The sequence below is a fragment of the Chlamydotis macqueenii genome, chromosome 2 (assembly GCF_036417535.1).
Source record: "Chlamydotis macqueenii isolate bChlMac1 chromosome 2, bChlMac1.mat, whole genome shotgun sequence".
Taxonomy (NCBI): domain Eukaryota; kingdom Metazoa; phylum Chordata; class Aves; order Otidiformes; family Otididae; genus Chlamydotis; species Chlamydotis macqueenii.
The window spans coordinates 113238547-113265253 of record NC_141557.1 but is presented as its reverse complement, the minus strand read 5'-3'; the positions used below and the strand labels follow the sequence as shown (position 1 = coordinate 113265253).

Here is a 26707-nt window from a genome sequence, read left to right as displayed (position 1 = left end):
ACATTTGTTTCTACCAACACTTCCAATCACTACTTTCACTGTGTCAAGTGTCATTCCATATACACATATAAATACTTATGTTTACTTTTTAACTATCAAGTCTTGATAGCGATGTTCTAAGAGATCGACCTAGATTTTATTCCCATATATTAATATACAGCCTTATTTGCCCAACTTCACTCAACTGAGAAGTAAAATTCAGTAGTAAAGTTAAAACAAGTAAACACACACATTTCTTATTTCATATAAACTATAGCACACAATAAATTATTGAAATCCTGCTAGAATGACAGCTTTCAAGAATATAATTTATCCACAATGTAATAAGCAACCAGAAATGCAAGTTTTCCATTAAGTTCTGTCTATGCAATATAGCTTCTGAAAGCTATCTTAACTGAAGACTGAATGTAGATGTACAGTATGCAGCTAACGAAAAAGTTTTAAGGCATAATTTGTTTCAGATGAGCTGCTGTATAAAAGCTGAAATAAGAAGTTCCTTCTACATATACTTCTAAAAAACCAAAATTTAATGTTTCTTATACTGACAAATATAATCTAATGCAACAATCCTAAGATAACTTTATAACAGTATAGTCTATTTCATAATTATTCACAGATAAGTATTCCTTAAAAATGAAAATCCCTTTCCCAATTCCAAAATCCAAGAAGAAAGGAAACATTTTTACAAATCCTATCTTAAGATCCCATCTTAAGATCTTACTTAGTAACTTACTTATCAAAATGTTTATTGGCAAAATTTTACTGCCACCACAGGAAATCTCCCAGGGATTTGGAGTTACCGGAACACAGCACTAAACTGAGTAGAATAGTAGATTAATTCTAATAATGGCTTCCTAAGTATTAAAAAGATGCATATCTAAGCAACATCAAAATTTTAAAAATATAATCATCTGCAGGTTTAAGGATCTTTTTAAAGAATATCATAATCCTACCCTCCCAAGCTCTTGTTTTCCTTCTACAAATTATAAAGTAGTCTTTAAAAAGAAGTCTTTACCTAGGATTTCCTCTTAGTGCAGCGTGGTGAAGAGCATTAAACCCATTGTTGTTGGTGATAGTAACATCTGCTCCAGCTTCTAATAATACAGCAAGGATGTCATCACGCTTTTTACTTATTGCGTCATGAAGTGGGGTGTCACCTTCAGAATCCTAAAACCAGGAACAGTTTACATCACTTTTTGCATGCATCCATATTAAAAAGAAATAAGATGCTTAAATAAGAGCCCTAGGAAAACTGACTACACAAACATAAACCAGCTCTTCAGACCTAGAAGTGTTGCTATACTGCAGAGTTCAGAGCAAGCTGCTTCTGATCTTGCTTTGGTTTTGCAAATGCTTCAGTGAGTAATCCTACCCAGGACTCCAGTATTCTACAATTACATTGCCACCAGAACTCAAACCCAGAGCTCAAGTACGCCTTGTATCTGATAGTACTGAAGACACTGGTATAGAAATCAACCTCCCTGTGCCTCATATCCAGATGGAGTTGATGCCCGAGTTACAATTTATGAGTAACAGAACATCAACAAAAACTAATGGAACAGCAAGGCAGGCAGAAGGCAGCAGGGAATTCTGAGTAATGAACACTAAGACTGAGCCAGCAATTAACCACGTAAAAAAGACAATACCAAAAAGATAGTGTGAAATAAAAGCCTGGGCAAAACAAAATAAAATGCAGTGCAAGTAATAAACTCAGGCACATATATTGTTTTAACCGAAGCAGATAATTTTCCACAAAGTAAAGCCCAATGTCATAAGCAATATTAAGCTTTTATACTTGTTATGGCTTATACCAGATTACATTACACAAGGTACATGAACATATTCCAGTGCATAACTGAACAGGCAAAGAATCTATATTTTTAGCTTGACATTTTATTTTTCAAATATCCCAAATAAGGGAAAGATACTTTTCCTAGAAGTATTTTGTGCATTATTTATTCAAGGATTCAAATGGATGGACTGAAAAGGAATGCCCTAGACTAACAGTGAGAAAACACATCCATTTAAGCTTATTTGCTGCTATATAGGCAAACTCTCTAGATTTATGCTTCCACTAAAATTCTAACACCATATAAGTCAGGAAGTCTTTTGTCACTGACTCAACAGCAAACTGACTAACACAGGAACTGAACATTTTAGCAACACACTAATACAAAAACAAGTCTTTATAATCTTTACAGTGAGAACCAAAAATTGCCAAACCAGAAGTGCCAGAATATGGAAACATTTGAATGAGTATGAAACAGTTTGCCAAAACTAAATTATGTAGTTTTTATTTGTTTTCATTTATCTTATTTCTTGAATTTACTGTTTACAGACTAACATATGTTTCTGTCTACACAGTGAATCAGTTTGAGTAGTAGAGTGCTGGTCAGTTAAATTCCAGTCATGCCTCAGACTCCCCTGTACTTTCATCCACCAAATCAATCGCCTACTCACATTAGCATGTCAGTACACATGCAGGATCTGAACATTCATTATTTTTCATAACAACTATATTTTCCAGATGTAGTCTCACTGCACTATTCTACTGAATTTTTCAATTCAGACTTCTGGAATTTAAAGTCAGGCACATCCACCTTGGCTACCCATACATCATTATATGATATACAGTCACCCTTTAACAAGCTCAACACATCAAGCTCCTTATCATATCTACTGTTCAGCAAACACTAAATAGGGTCTGGATGGACATTATCTGGTTAACAGTTCAACTCCAACAAGATCAAGACAGTACCTACACAGCCAGATGGAAGCAGATAAATAAACAACCATTATATTCACTAATTTCAAGAAAACTTGCTCATCTTTTTTTACTTGGATAAACAGCTTCAAAAAAAAAAAAAAAAAACTCTGATTACTGACATGGCAAACCAAAGAGATAAGTGTGTTGTTACTGTGTATCTTGATTTGCCCAGGATGTTACAGCATTTTCCTTCTGTTGCAGACCTCTTCAAACTCACCCATTCTGAGCTGGTTTACTAATGCAACTGCATGTGGCTGCAATCAGCTCACACAGAACGTGGATGCCTGCTTATTTAACAGCAGGTTTCTACTCTACCTTCTCAACTGAATGTTGCACTCATATGTTACAGCTTCCACTACATTCCTTATAGATAAAACTCCCTGTGAAATTAAGGTACTTGAGGCCCTATACATGAGGGCTTTTTGGATAAAAGGCTGAACATTTAGAAAATAATCTGGCTAAATAGTTCTATCAATGACAGGTAAATTCTGGAAAAAAAAAAAAAAAAAAAAAAGGCTTCTTTTAACAAAACATTCCACAGTATCATGAGCCAAAAAATGCAAAGCTGAAGCTTGCAGAAGGAGCAAACAGCTGTGGGTTTGACAGAGGATGAATTAATCTGGAGACAAAGCTAACAATTACAGATAACTACAGTCTGTAAAAATACCAATTAACATCAATTGGCTAGAATAAATCAGGTGCCTATCTAGCTGTCAAGAAAACAAATAGATTTAATAGCATTCTTATTACAGCTTATCACATGATGGGGTAGAGGCTGGGACAGGTAACTTCACAAGGCCCATTCCTTTCAATTCCATTTTTCATAATTCTTCATCACTTACATACAGTACCTACACAGAGCAAATAATAAAATTCAGTAGCTGAAGAGCGAATCTACATTAATATTTACTTTACCTGCAGACTAGGATGGCAGCCAAAGTCCAGTAAAGTTTTCACGACTTGCAGATGACCTTTGTTGACAGCAATATGAAGCGGAGTCTGCCTGCGTTTGTTGCGAGCATTCAAATCTGCACTGCCTCGGTGCAAAACCTCTATGACAGCACCCTCATCACCAAAGGCTGCATGATGGACAGCCCTGTCTCCATCTTTGTCCTAAAGTAGAAACATTAATTTGATCCCTTATATTCCACATTTCTGTTGCATTTAAGCAAGAAGATTAAACTGAACAGTGTGCATATTTGATTTCTTTAAAGAAAAATAAGACAATCACTATACTATTCAAATACATAATTAATATATTTGCTCAAACCACAGAGGATGAAGAGTCTGTTCACACATAAATACATTCAATAACATATTATATTCTATACCATATACAACTACTACTCTGAATTTGTGTCATGTGTTCATCAGAAACTCAAATAGACTCATTTGGGTTTCTACTACAAAACAACCACTTTGGGGGGGCGGGGGGTGGGAGAAAGAAAAAAAAAAAAAAAAAAAATCACACAAAAAAAACCCCACCGAAAACCAAAACAAAAAAACCACCACACCATCCCAACCAAAACATCCATAAACAAAATCCAACCCCCAAAACACATTAAACGCAGTGTAACCCTTCCTGTAACCCAGGAAGCACTACAGATTCCCAATCATGATATAAGACAAGAGAATTCCCTTGTTCATATAATTAAGCTAATAATTATTAGAGTCTATTATATGTGTCTTAGTTTTCAGTTAATAAGTCTTTTCCAAAGGAAACTTGGTATTTATGCTGAAATTAGAAGTTCTGATTTTATGACTATGATTCACAGCATTAAAGCTCTGATTAAATTCAGTTTGTTTTTGTTTCATCCAAACTGAGAATTAAGGTATGAAAATCATACATTTGTCAGTTTGTGTATTTTAACGTCCCTAAGAGTGGACTGTACTATGTAAAGCATTTTTACATATTAATCAACGGATTTCAACATTAATGACAGTATACAAAAACTAAAAGTAAAATGGAAGGTATATAACAGGTTTAAATGAAATAATTTCCATAAGCTAGTTTCTAACTAAATTTTAGTGCACAGTCGAATATTACTATGTATTTGTAGGATTTAATTTTGACAACAGAGGAATAATGAAAATTGTAAGGAGGAGATAAAATCGTGACTGATCAAGGGCATGCTGGATGCCTCTCTTGGATAAGCTTAGTTCCTTTTATGAATTTGCTTCTCTTTCAGCAATATCTTTTTGAAGTATTTTTTATTATGTGTAACATTTTTAATAGATTTTACATCAATGCAAAAATTAAGTTCTTAGCATAAACTGTATTTGCACAGTTACAAGATCACAATGAGACCAGTTACAGCATTTTAAAATTATGGAAGGAGACTTATCTGCTAACTATCAAATATACCTTTCTGAAAATAGGAATATGATTTTCAAGACGGTCAGGGTACTAAACAGCAGCTTCAATAGCTTTTGAAAACAAGATATTTTTTGCCTTCTAAATGAACTTATCCTAAAAAATTGTCTTCTAAGATAGCAGGACTCCTTCTCAGACTCAGCTAATATAAACAAACAGTTAAAAGAAGCCAAAGCCTGCCCATTTGGAAGGGGAAAGGATCAGAAAAAGGAACTTCTCTGTATTTCTCAGCTGGTTATAAAGATCATTATGAGGTGAACCTTATCAAGAGCACGACAGTACTGTTAAAGTGCTACATTATTTCTATTTACAGAGCACTTCGTTTCACGGGTATGTCTTTTCATATTGAGGGATGCAAACCCCTGATTTTATAAAATCTTAATGTATAGAATTCCTACTTTAATGAGAAACATTTCAACAAAGCAGGTGCCTTTTTTTTTTGGCTCAGCATCAAAACAGTCTCAGAAGCTAAATCCCACTGTGTAGTTTCTACTCAATAGCATATTAATATACCTAGAAGTTAGCAATTAATTAAGCATGTCTTCAAAGACTTATATTTAGATATAAATCTAAGTATGATAAGCCCTATATTACTACAAATGCCAACAATACAATAGTCAGTACTGTCAATACAATAACTGATACCCATTAATTTCTGCAGACTAGAAGGCTACACATTTTTGCTATGTAATATCTACATCAGGCTTTTTAAACTCTGTCAGTAGAAAATTCTTTTCCTGACTAAACAGAGGCCACTTGGACACGACTTTAAGCTGTCAGACATAAGCAAAGAGGAAACAACAACACCAGTGCATCCCCAGAAAGTGTCACTGTGAATGTATATACTCTGCAGCAGTTATGGCAAGTGTAAATGTATCAAACTCAGCTATATAGAGCAGGCGAAGTAAGAATTTTTATTCATTGCTTCCATGCCACAGACCAGAACTCCGAAGTAAATGAACTAAATTTTTGCTCTCTGCTTAATGGAATGGCTCTGCTCCATCATCACATCACTAATTTATAGATAGCTGACATTTTTTAAAGCCTGAAGTTTATAATCATTACACTAATCATATTATATAATTATTATTACAACAATTAATTACATAAGAATATCATCTTCACTTAAACTCAAAGTTACATGAAAAAGGCTTCAAAAATTCAAATAAAAACCTTGAAAATATTTTTAATGGTAGTTTTATGATACTTCTGAAGCCTGAGCAAATGTGAACTCTTAACAATTCTACTGCTAGCTAATTACCAGGTGGATTATCTTGAAGCTGTGTAAGCAGTGCTTCTACTTTCCTCTCTAAGGTTTCTAACCCTTCCATATACCAGAGAAGAAAGTATCAGTCCACCACTTGATTAATACAGGAGCTTTCATCCCATGGTACAGATGAATAAGAGTTTAGGCTAGTTTGTAACAGTATATGCTATGTACCGCAACGAAAGCACTGCTTCTAAAACGAAGCTACTTCATAGAAATCAGACCACAGCATGTACTGCATCAAATCTAAGCCAGCTTTACCATTTAGCAGAAAACTTTTATAAAGTAATGGTGTACCTGTGAATATAGAAATAATTTTAGTTCCAAGGATTACATCATCGCTTAATTAATGTATTAAGACATTGCAACTTCTGTATATCAAATACAATACAAAGCTAAATGCTGAAGCATATGAAGTTATTTTTCTGTTATGCAAACAATGACTGGGTACACTAACTTTGAACATTCTATTAAGCTTAAATTTATATTCTTAATAAAAGAAGTTTGACAGAATCTTTTCGTGCTTCACAAAATGAGAAAAAGGCTGCAGTATCAGTGCATTCTGTTTAAGTAAACAAGACAAAAATCAACTCAAAAGGCAACTACCACAATACACTGATAGATAATTTCCCCATAAACAACAATTCTAAAAAACCTAAACAAAAGTAATCCTTCAATTTCAGGTGAAGTTTAAAAGAAAAAAACCAAACCATCAATTAGAAGCAGAGCTGGCAGTTCCTACTCAAAGACAATGTTATTACTGTCTGCTCAAACTTGCTTTAGTTAAGAATGGAAAACCTTCTCCTAACTGAAGACTGATATAAGCAGCATGGCAAGTATCTGAAGTTGGAGATGAAGCATCTGACAACCTTTTCCTCTGAAGGCCACAGGCAATATGCCAGCCAATCGCACCCTACTGCTGAAATGAAATAAAGGATATAAAGAAGGGGCTTCATCCACTACAGTCACTTACTAGCTTACACAGCTCTGATATATTAGCATTACATTTCACTTAATTAGAGGTGCTAAAGAACTGGATATTAACCCTTTGTAACACCATTAGTATGAGGCTAATTTGGGAACACAACCACAGTAAGAAAAGCAGTTTTTCACACTCTCTGACATTTAAAAAGAAGACAACTCCAATAGAACTGTTATTTCTGTACGGAGCAAAGTTTAAAACTTAAGGAGACATAAAGCGAGTTTTGAAATATTTAGGTTACCTCTGCTTCTACATCCACATTCTGTTTCAAAAGCAACTTCAAAATGTCGACATGGCCATTCTGACTAGCGGCTTGCATAGCTGTGTGTCCAGCACACTGTCCATTCACCTGGAAGTACATCAATACTTCAAAGATAAGATACACACACACACTCCTATTAGACACTTTAGCAGTATACATGCAAGAAAACTTAAGGCAACAGCACACATGTGAAAGTATCAAATGAACAATTTTTAGATAGCTGCCTTCCTGGCACATATAGATCATCTCCTAGGTAGTCTTTATTTCATTTCTATAGCATTAGCTAGATTGGAGGAGCATTCAAACATTAAGGTCTCAACTATAGTTGGATTAAAAACTTCCATCTTTGGGCTACTGCAAAAGCAAGATTTTGAGAGCAGATTTCTGAATGATACCAGTCCTCTGCTCTACAGTATATTTAACTTCACTTTCTAACTTATGGCAGGATCATGAGCCTGTCTGAACAAAATACCATGTTTTGTATAACCTTCAGCTACAAATCAATCCCCAGAACTGATGAGTTTAGTCTCTTATCTGCAAGAATTACCACTGCTGCAGCACAAACCCCACCTGATTATGATTTTAAAACATGTCTCCTTAACCAAGTCCTATAACTCAAGCATTTTCTTTTAGAGTTTTCACTACTAGGTGATCAGACAAGTTGGTAAAAGGAATCTGACAGACAGCAGATCAGACGATCTACCTTACAAGTTAAAAAGAAAACAAAACAAAACCCACAACAACAGCAAGAAAATCCCTGAAACCTACCCTTCTTCATTCTATCCCTTTGAAACAAAATAACTTGAAGACTTTTCACTAATTATGAGTGTTTGGTTCCCTGCCTCAACACTGGCAGACAGAGGCTGGAAGGTATTTTAATTCATGGCAGACAATTGAATACAAAATCTGCCCAGTGAAAAAGGGTGTAAAGCACTATTTTCCCACCTCTCAAGACTTTTCATAGGACAACAAACAAGAGAAGAGACGCTGGAACCAGCTGTAGCACTTCCACGCAGAAACACTAGTGACTGGCAAGGAGTAAGTAGGACAGCTTCACTTCCTTTACTACTACAGGTCCCCAGAACAGGTCATCCCAAACCAGAACACTCACATCTACATCTGGTCTCTTTAGCAGGTCTTCCACTTTAGCAACATCTCCATTGGCAGCAGCTTTAACCAATTCTTCATTGAGATCTCCAGATTCTTGGGTTTCAAATAATTTCTTCAATAGCTGGGACAATCTCTCTATAGTTATTAAATAAAGGGTAATTAAGATTACAATTCTAATCACACAAGAACAGAAAAATAACAGCTAAATTTGCCATGTTTCTAAAGGCACGTATGTAGTAGTACACAAATCACCACAAAATGGCAGCTGCAAGTTATTATTCAGCTGCGAGTAAGTGCTGCACCCCAATACCCTTTAGATAGTTGAGACCGTCACATCAGGCATTTCAAAACCAAGTTGACTGAGCCACAAATAGCTTATCTACCAGAAAACATAGAAAGGTGGAAAGGAGGTAAAAACCATGAATTCACATATTGATATAACAGGCTTTTTAATCTCCTACCTTAACTTAGGGTATATCCTGCTCTCTGTGATTCTAAACACTAAGTCATATTATTCTTCTAGCTACTTTTAGGATCACTGTGACTTTATCTTTATTGCAGAAAACTCACTGTACCTATGCCTCTCCAGGAAAAAGTCTAGAAAACTATGCAGAAAAGTTTCTTGGCCTTAAAGCAAATATGTGAAGAGAAAAAAAGCAACTGTGACCAAAAAGAGGAAAAACATTCTCATTTAATTGATCTGTGAAACAGGCAACAGAATATAAAACACATTGGATAGTCTTTCTGCCTCAGTATTAGATTAATGAGAGCAGGTTCAACAGAACTGAAATGTGATTACATAGATAAAAAAAATCCCACTGCAATTAGTCAAAGGATGTCCGACTAAATTTTAAAACAGAAGTTTTAAGGAAAGAATATTATCCCAAGTAACTGCTTGCAAGAGCCCTTACTTACGCTTTCTAACCCACACCATCTATTGAACAAGGACTCCGCTGGTTACAGCCAGAGACAATCTCTTCCTGCCTTAGTCCCTATTCCAAACTAATGTCCCTTCCAATTATTTAAATTTTAAAGTCCTTAGAGAAGATCTCCCAAGACATACTCGCACTGTGGCCAAACAGAAGCCAAGATTTGATACAGAGTTTTTGCACCTTATCAAGACAGCAACAACCAATGACTCCATAATGATTGCAAGCTTTTTATTGCATCTTTCTGACTATTATTAACTTTGCATACAAACTACATACTAGTACTTATTAATTTTTCATTAACACAAATATTTGCCATACATACAGCACTAGTTATTCTTCTAACTTACCACCAGATGCATTACTTATAGCAGATCCTGCTGATGCCACCTTTGAGACAGCTGCTGGATTGTATGTCCAAGATGTCCCACAAACCTCTACCTTTAAGTCACTGTCTGAATAGATCTGCTGGACCCGACCAACTTTACCTAAAGTCTGCATTAAAGAAAACATCAAATGCAAATAATGCTAAAAATAAAATATTTAGAAATCTGAATAAGTCCCAAATTTTATGAAGTCAGTTGTTTAATAGTACAGTGACTAATACCTTTAGCTAAGTTTCATCAGGCTAAGCCAATTACTACATCTGAGCAAGTAATACACCACATTTAATGAAACACACTTTCTCTAACTTAGAAGAAAATCCCCTTGACTCCCACAGCCTCCATGTATTATTACCACTTATAACTTAAGTACTATACAAGTTTTAGCATTTTATGAATCTAAACACCCAACTACTTACTGGAAGCATTGCTTCAGCCCACTCTCCGTGACCTCTCTGAAGAAGCTTGATTCGCTCTAAGTCATAACATACTTGAACAAGGTCACCCACTTGAAATTGAGAGGTACCTCCTTCTGCACCTTGAGCAGCATCTCCACTTCGGACAACATTGGCTTTGGTGAGAACAGCTGGATTAAACGTCCACCTAAGCAATGAATCATTTAAAGTAGATTTAAAACATACAAAGTAGAATACATGTTTAAAAATTATCTGTTGGACAAGACGCTGCTTGTATGTCTACAAACTTTCTGCAATTGGATACTATGGCATGCTTGTTGTCAACCATTTTTTGCCCATAAACTTGTCTGTGGCTCATTAGTTGAATATTTCCAGGGTAATCTTCAGAGGTGTACATTTGCAAAGCAATGAAAAAATATCCTAAGGGGCAGCAAGCTGACAACAATACAGTAGTCCTTAAAGTAGCTACACAGTTTGTTTATTTTTCCAGTGAGAGAAGGAGATGACTGGTTGAATGGGGGATGATCCAAGGTGTCTCACAAGGGCTTGGACTGTCAGGAAACAACATGAGAAGAACACAGGATTTTGCTCCCTCCCTAAGTCCAAAGCTGCAACATTCCATTATAAAAAATACTCTTCAATCAAATGGTTGTCCTAGATACACCTAAATTTTTAACCAAACTTGTAGTATACATTTTACTGGTTTAGAGGCATTTAAATTGTTTTTATGATGAGTTAAGCTAGAAAACATCAGAAGAGATCTGGCAATCTCTCCTTCACATGCCATTTAGTCTGGAGTTGACTTTTATTCAGCTATCTAACCTAGCTGAGAAGCATCAGATCATCTCTATAAAGGGCAAAGTCAGAGAGCAGACCACAAGATAGAGCAGTTCCACTCACTGGCCCTGCAGCCATCACTGACAGAAGAAAAGCCACTTGCATTCCTTCAGCTTTAGGATGTGTTAGCCAGAAAAACAGCTTTGTTCTGCATTGCTTTGCAATATTAACAAACATCATCTTGAGGGAGAATCTGAATGAATAACACACTGTTAATCCTTTCTGGAAAAACTGAACAGGTCCGCCTCCAGATATAACTTAAATGGTATTTCATTCCTTGGCTGCTTTTAAAAGACAAGCCAAATACTTCAGAGCAAGACAACACAACGCCATGTGAACATATCAGCTCAGATTTAGCTGCAGAGCTGAGTTTGAGTCCTGCTAGCACAGATGCAGTTCAAACTTCAAAGACAAACTGCTTGCAAGGAGTGGTTTTGGCAACAGCTTCCCCAATGCTGCCCATTCTCAGTCCACATCTACATAAAGTCCCTTTGAATAAGAAAATGCTAGATATAGATCATGCCAAGGTCACTCTATATCAGACAAGATCTTCTACATAAGAAGTTTGTTACTTGCCTTCTTAATCCATTTTCCAGTAAACCTGTGATGCATTGCTATTACCATTCCTCTTGAAACTACAGGATATTTGGTAATTAAAAAAGAAATTACTACTTAAAACACAACATTTTGGAAATAATTGTGAGACTCAGTGAGGAAGGCTATGTAACAAACCTGTTGCCACTTGGGTATTGTACTACAATGTCATGATCCTCATCAATGCCACAAACTGTTCCAGTTGTTGTTAAGGTTTCAAACATGCCATCAGTCCATCCTCCATGACCATGCTGCAAAGACTGTACAATTTCCAAGTCAAGGTCAATGTTTACAAGGTCACCAATTTGCAGCCCACCAGGGTTTCTGTTACCGTTTTGCTCACCTGAAATGAAATAACAAAACGTTCAGAAAACTCTTCAGTATCTGATACGAATCTCGAGTCACACCTTAAGGTCACTATCATTTGTCACAACTGAAATTTTGGTGTTATCATTTTCAATCACACTTCAAGGTGATTGTAGGAGGCTATTAGATTACCTTTTAACCTCCTTCTTGCCAGACTAAACAAGCCCAGCTCCTCCTCTTTGCAAATCATGCCCTCTCAGTCTCTGAACCACTTCAGCAGGCCACGATCAGACCCTCTACAGGTTCTCAAAACCAGGGCGAGGGAGAAGAGGAGGTGGATGGACTGCGACACAGACAGGACAGAGTATTCTAGACACAGCCTCATAACCACTGTGAAAAGGGGGATAACAATGTTTCCTCTTCTGTTGCCCACCATCCTCCTAATATAGCCCACTATGAAATTTGCCTTATTTGTAATGACTGCACACTGCTGTCCCATTCAATCCGGTATTCACTGCAACACTCAGGTCTTCCTCAGCATGGCTCCTTACTCAAATATTCACAATTCCCACTCTGGGAATTCCTGGTAGACAGGCTTATTCCAACCAGAGTGCAAAACTGCACTGCTGGTCGAAGTCCAAGCTCTCCATTCACCAAATTCTTCACTTCCTCAGGGCTCTTCCGAATAAAACTCTACTCTCAACCACACCCTTCTGCCAAGTTGCTATTACCTGCAAATTGTCTGGGATTGAATTCTATCTCATCAAGGTCACCGGTGTGGTACTGAACAATATCAGCCCCACTATTTTGTCTCAACTACATACTACTCTGTATTAACTAGGCCTGTGCTGGAGTACTACTTGCACTTTACTTCAAATATTGCAAAGCTTCAAAAACAACTTTCTACTTCTTAATGCAAGCATATATTTAAATTCAGAGCATGAACATATCTGTGAACTATGTTCTGAAGACAAGCAAAAGGAACAGATGTTCTAACAAAGAGAGTAAGACTGAAAAGATGGTAGATAATGTCATAATAATAACAAGCTAAGTTCATCCTCATCCATTAAGAGCAACTTAATACAGTGGAAGGGGAAGAATTTAACAAAGAATAGTCTCCTGCCTTTAGTGATTAATATTCAGATATTCAAATATGGTATCATCCTAGAAGTAAGCTACATGCAGAAAACACAGACTTGTACTTTTAAAGTAAAAACCAAAATTAATAACAGGGCATGCATAAGAACATAAGTTTCCCTGTCTAATAAAGAACCAGAAAGATTCTATTACTACTTTTCTTTTTTCTTTCACATCAGACACCACCAACAAAATTAAGTACAGAAGATACAAAGATCAGAGTGCATTGGCTTTTTACTTTCAAATAATTAATCTACTTGACAGTAAATATTTAAGTGACTTCTTGGACAGTTGTTTTGTTCCTTGGTTTGGTTTTTTCTTTAACAAAACCAATGTTTACCACTTTCACCTTCTCACCAATGTTGTCAAGAAAAGACTAGTGCTTGCAGGTCATACTTCAAGTACTTATGCAAGGAATTAGAGTAAAACTAGTAGGTAGAGAATTCTCATAATTTTAGGAAAGCCAGTATTATCACCTAAGTTTTTTTATGCATTGAAGTATAGTAAGAAATTTGAGAAGAAAAGCAAAGTTTCTCTAGTGTCTAGTTTTATGACCAGGTGTTTTGCCAAGGAAATTTGTGTCTAATGTTCTATAAAATTTATCCCAAATTCCCCATATTTTAAAAAAAAAAAAAAAAACAAAAAACACTCTGCAATTATTTTTCGTAATACATTCTGCACAGGTCTACAGTCCAGCCAAGACACTAGAGGAATAAGTGAGTGCAATAGCTAATATGGAAAACCTCTGCCAAGATTTCAAAACATACACTATTATTAGTATAAAAGAACAGTTTAAGTTATATGTTCAAATGACTCCTGTTTATGGCCACGTACATGCTACTTCACTGAACATCTCTGAATATTTAAGACAGTCTTATAAGAATGTACAGCTATGTTTGGCTCTTGGGAAATACAGTGCACAAGACATGACTATTACTTAGTCAACACTTAACAACTCCCTTGCCATCCACTTCGCACAGTGACACCAAATACATTTAGTAAAGTGTTACAATTTATTATTAATGCATAGAAATGCTACCATTTACATTTCACTAGTAAGGACAGTCATTTTAGATAACATTTTAAAAGGAAAAATAAATCCAGACTAAGTATAATTAACACACATCAAGATAAATTGACTTTATTTTCAACTCACCTAACACAGGACAATGGTCCCTGTAGAAAGAACCTCCTTTTGCATCTTGGACACATTTCAGGTCAGACTACAGAGAGAGATTGAGACAGCTTTAGTCCTCACTGACTGAAGTCTCCAGGTTAACAAAAGTTAGTGGAACTAGAACTGAAATACACTCAATTAAGAAAGATTGAAATTATGTGTACAAAAACATGCCTCATGAATTCATTACTGATGCATATGATCTCAAATACTTTCCAATCTATCAGCCTTGACACTCTCAAGATTATAATAACTTTTACCAATATAAAAGACTATAAAGGAAAGAGACATCTTTAACTCAAAGAAATGTATTAAAATAACACAAAGCTCCTTTGCATTGCCCTATAAAGTTATCTTTCCTTTTAAAAAAGTGTGTGAACACAAGGAAGGAGAGAAAAAAAAATAAATCTGCAGACAGTGCTCAAAGTCAGTCTTTCTTGTACCATTAATTTAATATCTGCCAGTGCTGCCCGCTCTTCCCAATACTTTTTGACAGATACATGTTTAACCTGAATAAGAAAACACGGCACACAAATTCTACAAAACAAAAAATTTCTAATTAAGAATATACAGAACATAAGGATATTACTTCTTAAAAAAAAAAAAGTGCTGAGCTAGACATGACCTTTTTAAAGAGAAAGTTCTAAAGCTCATCCTTCAGAAAGACTGTTTCATACTATCTGAGAAACAGAAGTTTCAAGTGTGACAACCAACTCCTGTTCATAAAGCCAACAGAGTTCCTGTAATTCTCCTTTCCTCTAGTTTTTCCCCCTGTGTAACCCTTACAGCCAAATGCCTACCATCTGCCATTGCTCCTGTGGAACAATTCTCGCTAAACAAAGGGCATTTTGTGCACATGATGGGTTGGGGAAGGAGATAGGAAACTGTTGGCAAAATGTGTCAGAATATTCTATGGGATGGGGGAGGAAACAGAAGACAGGTGGTGCTTATGATAAAATCAACCAGAACTAAACAAATACTTTAACAATTATTTTTCCCACACTCAAGATTTCTTGATAGACTGTGCTCCTGTAAAAGGATTAAAATGAAAACTCTTAAGTCGTCCAAATCATCAAGGCACTGATGAACACAATACTACCCTCAGCAACCTGTAACTACTAAGCAGCCAGAAACAATACAAATGTCAATGTATATCCTGATCTGTGAAGAATGTACCAGCACTTTCTGAAAGAGTGATGAAAACAGGCAGACGAAAACAATGAGACTCAGTCACTCTTCAAATCCTATGAGACATCAGATAAAGAGTTTGCTCAGGCCAGCAGCAGCAGGCCCGCAACAAAGTGCTGCCACCCGGTGGGCAGGTGCTGGGTTTAACTGGGCCGAATACAAAGGGGCTGTGCTGACCATCCCAGATGGCAAGCTCATTCATTCCCCCAGACCAACAGAGATTCAATGTGCTGGGAGCACTTGATTGCACCCACTGAATACAAACTCTTCGTATCACATAACAGTCAGCTGCCTGTGCAGGAGTCAAGAAGGAGTACACATGCAAGAGCTGTTTTCACAGAGCATTAAGAACAGAGCATGACAGGGTCCGAAATGATTCTCCTCCCAGCCAGGCAAAATCTGGGTGAAAAATCACTTGAGTTACAGCAAGTGTTAATGTAGAGAGCAGACTGATGGCTAAAAGCTAGCAGAAGACATAAAATATTCAGTAAAAGGCTAACTACTATCTTGCAGCAGGAATTACTAGGAAGCAGGTTAAGATACCTTCAATTTTACGGGGTGGAGGGGGTGGACCCAGAAATCTACAAATCTGCTCTTTTTTAACCCTGACTGCACTGTGCCCTGCACACAGTTTATTTCTGGAATATAATGATACACTTGGTTGTAAAACTAAGTGGTAGCTTGATGCTGAGCCTCAGCTTCACATCTGTCTTCCTTTCACTTACATGGTGAAGTCAATGTTAGATCACTAAGGAGTAAAACAAGAGTCTGGTCTGAGTATCACAGAAAAGCAAGGAAACATGTCTTTGTTTGTTTACATAAGCCTTCACTAAAAAACTGAGGACTCAAAATGCATATAAACATGAGGCAGAAAGAAACTAACTGCTATATACAGCAAAGAGTTCCTTCAGCAATTTTGCAAACAGCACTACTAGAAGTAACATCAACAGGATAGAGGCCTGCAAATGTCTTAAAAAACATAATCAAACACACAAAAAAAAAAGATCCTGGAGTTTTAAGACAGGAAACTGTACTTAGTTGTACTTCAGTACCATGAGAGCTGGGTAAGCAACTATAACTGTACTTCTAGTGCTCTGCTACTATGTTTCTCAGAAAAGGAAAACAAGCTTTATTTTGCACAAGTAGTTTAAGTAAAAAATGAGGGGTGGTGTTAAGTTCCTGGTCATACTGCGTGGCAAGAGGCCCCTGTAGTGAAGATGTAGCACAAACACACCCGAAGCCTGGCCACACCAGGCTGCCAGTGCATCCCTGCTGCCAGCGCTGCATACCGCATTTTGGAGAACCCCACTGGCATTTTTACATGTTTTATGAGTCTCCCTGAGCCTTGTAAATGGATTGAAATAGCAGAAAGAAAAATAACAACTGTTAGGCTGGGTGTAAATACCTGGTGGAAAGAAACAAAGATGAAAACAAATCATAAGCTTTTGAAAGAAGTTGGTACTTGCTGAAAAGCTCTTTGCATACCAGCTGTACGTGACTGGATTACACAGAGATCATTATCCGCTCAGTCAAATAGGAAACACAGACAGCATACTTGGACTTACCATCCAATTATACCACTGAAAAAACAGCAGCAGTTTCATCATCATAAAAACTTCAAGGAATGAAGAAAATGTACATTACCGCAATGTCAGCAGTGTTGACAGATGGTGTAAAAGCACCATCAGCCGTAACCTTGAAGAGGAAAACAATGCTGACGGAGCAGCTGCCTACTGGAATAACTATTAAGTTATTCCAGTCAATAAGGAATGCTATCCATCAAAACCAGGGAGGGGAGTCTACAGACTTGATAAGGAAACTAGGTGTGCTGCTGAACAAATAGAGAATGTTTGATCCACATGCACTGAAATAGCATCTAACAGCAGCAGTAAATACCAGGTGAGAAATTAATACTGATCTTACAGATACACGGGCAGGAATGGTGCCACAGCTGCAGACGTTAGAGGTAGCAATGAATACATCCGTTAAAGGTTAATTTTAAGTCTTTAAACTCAGAACAGCTTTTGACAAGAAAATAAGCCCTTATAGGCCAAATGGAGATAGCCCAGTGCATGCTGCTTCGTCACCTAATTAAGACAACAAGGCACCAGATAAATCTCTAAGTTTTAGCTAAAAGTTTACAAGAAATGCTATATTTCACATTTAATGAACTCAAATCATTTTCAATTTCAAGAAGCTGAGAAAAGTGAAAGCAATAAAAGGAAAAAGTAGAAGACAGTAGACAATGTGACTGAAATTATAAAGAGGCACAAGGTATAAAAACAATAGCAACCGCTATTGCAGACTTCACACAAATCCCGAGTGAATGGTTAGCAACCTTACTGTCTATTGATTATGGGCACCTAGAAAAACTCTCCATGTGTAACTTTTTTTTTTTATTTTAAAGGAGGATCATTTCAAAGCCTTCCTTGTGGGTTAATACTCTAAATAACAAAACTGGAAAAGGATCAGCAAGTACATCTCTGCTTAATGGAAATATGTTTCTAGGCAACTCAGTTACAGAGAGATTAAAAATTTGGCTTAGTTGATACTACAGGAGAAACGTAGAGAAATAGGATTACATAAACAAGAAGCAAAATAAAAGTCTGCTGACAAATGCAAATAAATGCACATTGTATACATAAACATCTCAGTCCTCTTTGGATTCCAAACTAACAACTAACCACCTAACTTCAGCTACACTGTAATGTAATAAAAACCACCTGCTGCATGTATAAAGATGGACAAAATTCATGTTTCTATCTTTTAAATCAGTTTTGATCAGTACCTAGAAGCAACAGAAGGAAACTGAACTAACAAAATACTGAAAATTCTTGTCGTTCCTTCCTAAATCCCTCATTTTGAACATGCTGTGACAAGATAAAGGACTAAAGACCCAAAGACATGACTTACATGACGGATCTGACAGTTGTAACTGCATCAGAAAGCATATTTCCATGTATTTTATAACACCCACCTGCAAAGCCGAGTATTACAAAACATTTACTTTGCTTTTATTTATTTTTTAAAGTGATAATAACTATTCTTAAAATTCTCTAGAGTAATTTCAAGTGTTATCTTTAAGGGTAAGCCACATAAATATTGCTGAACAGACATTATATCAATCAGGATAAGAAAGTTTAACATCAACAACGTAAGGGCAAAGAATCTTCTCAATTTCCCTTATGCACTCAACTATTCAGAATTCATGGAAAAAACTACACAAACACAGATGGCTTACAGATTACTGTGACAGTGATGGATAACTACAGTTACTTCTTTCAGAGGCTACACAAATGAAAGAAAGATACTTCATAATGAAAAACAAGAGGAGGTTAATCAGGGCAAGAAAAGCAAGAGCAAAGAAATTTGGTAGGACAAAACAGATTCCTAAGTGATGACACCAATCTAGGGCACTCCTGCTGACAGAACTATTTTCTTAGGTTTTTGTAACAAAATCATTCTGTTAGTAAAAGCTAAAAAAGCTAATTCACAATCTTCTCATTAACTCTCTAATTCCACAAAGTATATCTTTTTATTGCAAAAAGGTTATGTTAACACATTTCTAAACTAGGTAAAGTGGTTAACAGCTTGGTCTGCCTCTAGAATCTGAATATACAGACATGAAACGCAAGCAGTGTCAATCGTATTAGTCAACAGTACTTTATTCCTACTATGGATGTAGCAAACATCTTATTCAACCTAACAGTATCATAAAAATTTCAACTCAGGAATTTGTGGCCTGTGGCAGCAGAAACTCCCAAATTTAAATGCCAGGCTTCACAAAGAAAGGCAAGAGGCATCTCAATCACTTCATATGTAAACACAGCAACAGCAAACTCAAATAAGAACTCTAAGGATCTGACCACAAATAAATGCAAGTTTTCAGCCAGCACCTGCTCTCCCACCAGCCAATCCTTATCCCTCCCAAGGAAAAGCTGGCAGGCCAGATAGATTAATTTTGAGGACCAGATGCAGGCTGTCAGCTATCAAACAAGCAACCCTGACTTACAATAATAAGCTGTGTTTCTCTAATCAGCTCCATTTGCATCCGAGTCAAGTGTTATTCATTTGCAAGTAGGGGTCTCTTCCCAGTTGTATTTACATGGGCACACACTCTGAGCATTGTTGATTCCACAGTTTGCCCCAACTTTATATGAACTTTCTGACGGTCTATTAGTCAGCTTTACGTAACAGCACATAAATAGTAGTAAATAATCATAATGAATTGTACACTTACCAAGCAATTAATTAATTATAAAATTTAGCTTTACATTCAAATGACTATTTCTCACAGATATCCAATAATCTTTTACCTGAAGTGAAAATTGCATTCAGAAGTACTTGACAAAGTTTAAACTATTGTATTATACTATATATAAAGCCTCAAATTATCCTTTTTATACATATGTCTGTACACCTATTATTTTAATATTATCATTTATATTTACCATATACATATATGTAGTTTCACAAATTGTTTAGCAGTTTTTTGTTGCTATTTAAATGACAGACAGATATTTCTATTTGTATAAATCCTGTGGGAAGGGTCACCCTTATCCTCTCAAATTAGCAGTAAATTATTCTAGAAATATTTAACATTTCCTTATGTGGCAACAGAATATAGTTGACTTACAAATAATAAATATATTTTTATTATCAAGTAAATAACTATTTCGGAACAGAATATAACTTATCTTAAATGTATTTTTTTTCTGAGGCCAGAAGAAATCTTTCATGATTCCACAGCACTCCTACTATGCAGTGCACAAATTTTAATATAGTAACTTATCACAACAAAAACAAACAAAAAAATGAGTTGATCTTTATCTCGCTCTATCTAGATTTGGTAATTATGCTCCTTTTCCATGCATGACAATCAAATATAAGGGGGAACGTACCAACCATTGGTTTAATAATATTATACTATATATAACTTTATTTTCCTTCTGCCAGTATATATGGAATTTTCTTTAAAACTCAGAGGGATCATGATGGATATAATTCCATACTGACTTATATTTCATCTTAGCATCTTCATGCATCAGAAAAGCTGACCTGCACTAAAGATATTTACTCTTTTTAAACCTCACACTAAAAGATGCATTTACTGCAAAAGTGATATTTAGTATTGATTTTTAATTACAAAAATAAACTTTATTTCAAGTGAGGCTATAATGAAAAATATTTTACTTTTTTGAAAGTAGGCTAGTCATTGTTTAACATTTTATTACTGATCTGACAATACAGCAAGTCAATGTTAAGTTAACATGGTTTTCCCCTGCAGTATCAAACAGAAATCATGCAAAGAAAATGCTAATTAAGATGTTATATGCAGTTGATAATCAAAGTAACCTTTCCCTGACCCACATTAGGATAAGAAAAGATAAGAAAACCCAGCAACAGAAGGCACTTAGGCTACAGTCTGACCCATTTTCTCTCTAAAGCCTTAGAAGTAGCTGTAGAAGATAGGGAGTGAAAAAGAAAAATTTAGTGCTAAAGCAAATTAAGGTTGTAACTTAATTCAACACATTTCCACTGACAAAAAAAAAAAAATTGCTCTCAAGAGGACTCTGAGTGTTGCTAGTAATTTAAAAGTTGCAAATCTTGCAGTAATCACACCAAAATTTCAAGTGAACTGACGAGTTCAGGAGTTAAAGGAATCGGCTCTTTAAAAAGTTGCTGACTAAGCTTCTTTTTGTTTTCTGAATTTTAATTTAAGCACAACAGTAGCACAGTAAGCTGATGGTGTATATGATGTAAATATTTACTCTACTCTGGCAGAAACCAGCCCTTAAATTTAAGTTATTCCAATGTTTTATAAATTCCCAGATCAGACTTTCTTCCTAATACATATGCATGATTCATACAGCTGTATTCACAATGACCTGACTAATAGCATGCAAACTGACAAAGGATATTACAAAAACAGGACAATAAAGCACAACAAGTTATTCTTATTACCCTTCCCCCACCATGAATTTTACCCTTCATGTTCTTTTATACTTACCATGCCCTCAAAGCCAACTCTGTAAAGGTTTTTAGCACCATTGTCCCAAAGAACATATGCTGCGCTATGTGGACTTGACGCACTCCAATCTTGGATTTCAGTTACCTATTCAGTTTTAAAAACAAGGAAATTGTTTTTAGAACAAAGACTTAGAAGTGCAATTTGAACTTAAAACCTTATTCATCCCTTCAGAAAAAAAAGAGGATACAGCAGTCTTACCGAATTTAATAAAATTTATTCTGAAGCTGTTTCCTCCTTGATGTAAGTGTTCCCATAAGATGGCAGCCTGACTGTACACTTTGTAGGCATATTTTAATTTTGTTTATTTGGTAGGTAATTTAACTACATAAGCAGAGAACAAAATTTGAACTGTAAATATGTCTTATGATGTTCTGACATGTTCTTACTAGAAGCAGTATTTAACTAAGAAAAACAGGACAAAAACTATTTTAATTGCTTCAATTTGTCTGGTTTAGCCTGCATTAGCCTGGTGGCAGTGCACTATGCTAGGAGACAAAGTTTTATTTCCAGAGCCAATCTGTTTAGCAACAGCATAAAAGGAGACTGAAAAGGACTTCAACATTTCTGAAGTTATAAGGCCATGCATCAAATTCTGAAAACACTTCCATTATTAAAAAAAAAAGTAGTCCAGAATTTGTCTTCATTCCTATTTGTATTTATTTAAAAGTCATTTCTGCTATCTACCATCTGCTTTTCCTCATTAAAAACATTTATATGCACTTACACATCTTTTCAGCTGGCAAATAATCCCACTAATTCACATTTAGTACACAAAGCAGCTAATCCCGTATAAGACTTATTTTGCAAAGTTTCAGATATTTCAAAATATCTTGCCAAATTCACAGCAAGGGGTAAATAATCAATATGAAAAAAGATGCATCTGAATGTCCCTTCCTTTAAGAGGTTTAAACTTATTATTTCCTCCCAATAAAATCCAAAATGAAATCCCCAAAAGTCCTAAAGATTCCATAAATGTCTAGGATATAGAACAGGCTAAATATCTTATTTGGGAACTTTGCAGTTTCTTTAAAATGCTGCTTAAGTGTACTAAAAAAAAAAAAAATGCAAAAAAAACCGCCAGTTCACCAAGATATAAGGGCATCCAATTCTCCTTCTAAAACACCTCACACTTGGTGATAAAAACCACAGTATGCTTGCTGTACGTTCACACTTATAACAAATCTTAATTAGTTCAATGCAAATATAAGTTGTAAACAAAAAAATTGCAAAGGTTAGGACTAGCAACATATAATCTAATGAAATTTTCGATAAATACAAATATTTTTATTATACAACTATATTTAAAAAACCATCCATATGAAGTCCCAAGCCAGTAATATAACATCCTTATCCAACACTTGCAAAGTTCTTAATTTTATACTGGAAAAGTCCCTGTAATTATTAGACGAAAAACAAAAATCCAGGGTGCAAGCACTGAAAACCAAAAGCAAGAGATATACGAGTGCTGATCCACCAGCAAAAAAGACAACAGAACGCAGTGATGACCAGAAAGGGCTATTCTTGAGAGCTGTTTTTATACCAGCTCTCTAGTAATGCTTTAATAGATCCAAGATGTTAATTTTGTTACAAGTCAGTCTTAAACACAACAACCAAGACAAAAATGTAGTAGTTTTAAAAAGAATCTGTGCTGGTGTTGTAAAAATGTAAATTTAAATTTCAAAAATCTGGTCATAGTATACATCCCCTCCTCTTCATAAATGTTTGAGCATATAGAATAAGATTATAAAATGTCCAGGAAACTAAAGTAATAAGTTTTATAGTGAAATTTTTATTCTACAATTAGAAAGGCCACTGAGGCCACTACATGAGCAAGCAAAAATGCATCTTCTTGTTTAAGTCAGCTTTATTTTCACCTTTCCTCTACGACCATTGCCACCATCTTGATCTTCCCATTGCCAGTCAACTCCTCGCACCACTCTGGCACCTGCAAAGATTCCTCTTGCTGTAATTTTCTTTGATTTACGGCGGGACTCCAACAACACCCTGAAGTTATTAAGAGAAGAATCCACAAATGTCAAAACAATAAAGAAAGTCTAGCATAGATCTTTGGGATGGGAAGGAAGGAGAGTATCTTGAAACAAAAATAACCCCACAAACACAGATTTCAGTGCATGAATCACATCCATTCAATTCCCAACTCGAACAGCAGCTCAAAAGAAAAAACACATGATATTCCTAAATCTTATTTATTATATGTTTATAATTAGTTTTTAATTCTAATAATAATGTCTTCTCCAAACTTCCTACTACCAACAATAATCTTCTAATCACTCACAAATAGATTGGTACTCATATTATAAAAATCATTTAAGAAACATACAGTCCCATAAACAACATATTTCTGTTTCTCTTAGATGCGCTCTAGGCCAATATTACTGTCTGACAATTGCCCTGACATTTTTATTCAGAATTACACTATTAAAAGAGCTACATCTCTTTCCCTCCATGTCTCAGTTTACTTTCAACATACTCCTTATAATGTAGCTTGGCAAATTTAATTCAATATATCAGCATCATTTTTTTCAGTTATAATATGTTATTTTTTTAAAGCAAACCTCTTTTTTCCTTCTGACTTCAACAGAAGTAGATAAGCTCAAACAGAAGAGTTCATGAGTATGTAACTTATAAATAGAAACAAAAAGAACAATTTTACTGCCTTTTCAGACAACTCAAAACCATCAGTTTGTATGCAACCAGATTTCTTACTTCATGCCAGGAAAATGTTGCCAGACAAAAGTATTTTTCAGCTGAAATTCTAAATGTTTCCTGATTTCTTCAGAAAGTGTATCACTCTTCTGCTAAACTTTTAACATCCAGCAGATGGCAGACAAAGAAAAAGTTAAACTCTTAGAATCAATGCAAAGAGCACATGAGAATACTAGCCATTTTTACCTAAGTAATAAAAAAGCGATAGAAAACACAAAGATACGTGGTTTATAGCAGCATTTTAGAAATATCTAATGCCTACCAAAGAGAAAAAAACCCAGCATACACTACTTTGGTATGCTGCCCATATGATATCTCAGACTCAAGAACAAAGTAGGTAGAGCTTATGCTTTCCTTCGCACAAACGTTCTTAGATGCCTCTTGTCATTTTTCCTATGAGATATCTCTCAAATTCCATAGCACTGCTTTGCCCTTTTCTCCTCCTCCATCAGTTAATTTTAATCAATTTTTCTCAATTAAGTTTGATCCAAGAGAAATAGCTCCTTGGCAGGTGAAGCTGCCTTCTAGATGAGAGTTGCAAAACAGAGTTCAATGGGAGTAAACAAAGACAGAGGAAGTGACAAGATGCAAAAGATTTTCTGCAATTCTATACATTGCATACAATCTATTTCAAAAACTAAAACTTATGCTTTCTACACTTAAAACAGACCACTTGAAACTACAAAGGAAACCTCAGGAAAAAAAAAAGAAGGAAGTCTGGCAGCGATTCTCGAAAGCAATGAGATCTTTAGTAAAGAAATAAATAGAAAAACAGATTTGTATTTTGTTACCCATTCTTTCCTAATTACACTAAGCTAGCACTTTCTACTACTGGATTCAGCTTCCAAGTCTTGTTCTGCACTAGAACACTACAACTGAGACACTAAGCTTATGGTATCTCTTTTGCACCTAGATCTACTGGCACGAATCTCAATAAACAGAAGTTACTTTTTGATTAAGCCAAGGACCTGGGCAATTGAACCACAGTTAAACTCCAAGGCTAATATTTGAGAAAATAAACACAGTACCTATGAGACTAATAAGAGAACTCAGTTTGTGTGCTCCAACCACTTCCATTAACTGTAAAAGCACTGATAAAAGCACATCCCTGAATTATAGCATATTTGTAAACCTTACTTCTCCAAAAAGAAAAAAAAACAAATGTTGTCTTACACACATTGCATTTAACTGAGTATCATATCTAACAAAAAAAAAAGCTTCCAGTGATTTAATCAAAGAACATTCTGGAGAGTTATTACAGAGGTGACACCACAGCAAGTAGCCTTTACACAATTCTTTACCGTAGCTTTCCAAGTATTTAGTCACAGGCAAATATCAATGTTCTCACTTAACCAGTAGATAAATCATGACAGAGAGGGGCTTTGGATCTAGACAAGTTATTTAAAGTCAAGAACACAAGAACAGCCACGCCAGAACACACTAAATGCCAATTTGTTCAGAGCTCTTCACCGGAAGACAGTAATAGATGCTTAAGAACAGGAAAACCAAGCCAAGGGTAGAATAATCCTTCACAGCATCTTTTCTCTATTTTCTCTATTTTCACAGCAGCCTAAGCAGTTAAAGTCAGATATTTTGTCTCCAGATCATTCTAGTTTTCATAGCCCACAAGGAGGGTATTTTCCCCTTCATCTGTCTACACCATTTTTTGAACCTAATTAAACTTCTGCATTTAGGAATTCACTGACAAATAATTTTGTGATTATACACAGTGTAAAGATAACTGCCTTTGTTATATGATAATACAAGAATTAGGAAGACTGCAATGAGGTTAAAAGAAACTGAATAATCATATCCTAACTTTTTCCTCTACTCCATTCTTTTTAAAATTTCCACGTTTTCCAAGGTCCAAAGATCTGTCCTAGCTAGCCTCCAGCACAATCAGTAACAGGATCTATACCTTAGGCCACTGTCTTACCTAATCCAAGTTTCAGTAACCAAATCTGCGTTTTAGAGGTTAACCACAATTACCTATTCCTATTTAATTTCATGGGGAAAAAGAAATACGTTTTACCTTTCACTTCCTGGTGTGGTAATTCTGTAAAAACGATGCCTCAAGTGATGTTTGTCCCCGTGATAGCAAACTGTGCACAAGTCATAATTTGTACATTCAGCACATTTCCATCGGATGCCAATGATGGGTTGCTGTCGACATGTATCACACATAGTCCCATCATGCTTGATACCTGTGGGGAGAAAAAG

At 35.7% G+C, this 26707-nt stretch overlaps 1 protein-coding gene across 4 annotated transcripts in view; it reads right to left on the bottom strand.

The window, feature by feature from the left end:
- MIB1 (MIB E3 ubiquitin protein ligase 1) overlaps positions 1–26707 on the bottom strand; it is a 76047-nt gene that overhangs the window by 38739 nt on the left and 10601 nt on the right. For all 4 annotated transcript variants that reach the window (XM_086740712.1, XM_086740713.1, XM_086740714.1 and 1 more), the window contains 11 exons: positions 26520–26691; positions 23635–23764; positions 21740–21844; positions 14521–14587; positions 12060–12264; positions 10494–10677; positions 10042–10186; positions 8764–8897; positions 7632–7739; positions 3683–3880; positions 1016–1167 (listed from right to left, as the gene is read on the bottom strand). In XM_086740712.1, coding sequence (XP_086596838.1) covers positions 1016–1167; positions 3683–3880; positions 7632–7739; positions 8764–8897; positions 10042–10186; positions 10494–10677; positions 12060–12264; positions 14521–14587; positions 21740–21844; positions 23635–23764; positions 26520–26691 — 1600 coding nt within the window. The remainder of the gene's footprint in view (positions 1–1015; positions 1168–3682; positions 3881–7631; positions 7740–8763; positions 8898–10041; positions 10187–10493; positions 10678–12059; positions 12265–14520; positions 14588–21739; positions 21845–23634; positions 23765–26519; positions 26692–26707) is intronic.